Here is a 936-nt window from a genome sequence, read left to right on the forward strand (position 1 = left end):
CCCTGCCTATTCCAATTCCAGATGTGGCAGGGGATTGACATAGAGACCAAGATGCACGTCCGCTTCCTAAACATGGAGACTATTTCACAGTGCCATTGACTGCGACTGGCTCCACAGAGCTGTTGGACCATGGGCACTGACTATGGGGGATGGAGCACAGGAAGAGGGAACTGGGCCATGAGCAGAGGAGGGAGGAAAACAGCCTCTGAGAGCAGGTTCTTTGATACCAGATATCTGTCATTTGCTCCCAGTGTGTGTGACTAAGTCCTATGATGTCCTCTAGTCCCTGTGTTCCCACAGGGGCTTCTTTGTGCTGTGTAGAAATGCATAGGGCTTAAGTGCCAACTTTTATCGATAATAAAATATTATTCTCTCTTTTTTTTTTGGTCTGTTTGGGGAATGTGTGCCCCCCTCCCCGCCGCCCTCTCTTCAAGATGGCCCATATTCAGAGCCCAGCTTCTCCTCAGCTCCTCCAAGACAGAGCAGCATCCTGTTAGCTCCTCCAGTGCCTAAGGTAGGAGTGTGAGGAGGAGCAGCTGGTGTCCTCAGCCAGTCAGCATGTGCTGCTGTTTCCAGGTCTGCGTCAGGTGCAGGAAATAGCTCTCCTCTGCATTCCTGGAGCCAATGAGATGCTGAAGGAGGATGGGCTATTTTTTGTGGGCAGTTTCCCCCCCCGTCCTTGCTGAACCTATGAGAACACCAGCACCACTCCAAAATATTAAACTCGAGTCAAAGGTGTAACAGGAAACAAGAGATGAGAACTTTGTACCCTTTCAGATTTAGTGCATCAATGCTCATAGACACACCCCCACAAAGGGGATTAATCCATGGCACAGATTAAATTCATGGTGCCCTCTGACCTGTCTTTGCTCTACCCGTTGGTCTATCACCTTCCAGCATCCCAACCAGCGCAGCTCCTGTCTCTGGAGCCAGGAG

The 936-nt window shown here is 50.5% G+C and overlaps 1 protein-coding gene across 1 annotated transcript in view; it reads left to right on the forward strand.

The window, feature by feature from the left end:
* The window catches only part of TESC (tescalcin), a 42965-nt gene extending 42581 nt beyond the window's left edge, over nucleotides 1-384 (forward strand). The window contains exon 8 of the mRNA XM_019506677.1: nucleotides 22-384. Within this exon, the coding sequence (XP_019362222.1) occupies nucleotides 22-99 (78 nt within the window). The 3' untranslated portion in view covers nucleotides 100-384. The remainder of the gene's footprint in view (nucleotides 1-21) is intronic.
* The last annotated feature ends 552 nt before the right edge of the window (nucleotides 385-936 follow it).

Source organism: Gavialis gangeticus, unplaced genomic scaffold (genome assembly GCF_001723915.1).
Source record: "Gavialis gangeticus isolate Ggan-Ray unplaced genomic scaffold, GavGan_comp1, whole genome shotgun sequence".
Lineage (NCBI taxonomy): Eukaryota > Metazoa > Chordata > Crocodylia > Gavialidae > Gavialis > Gavialis gangeticus.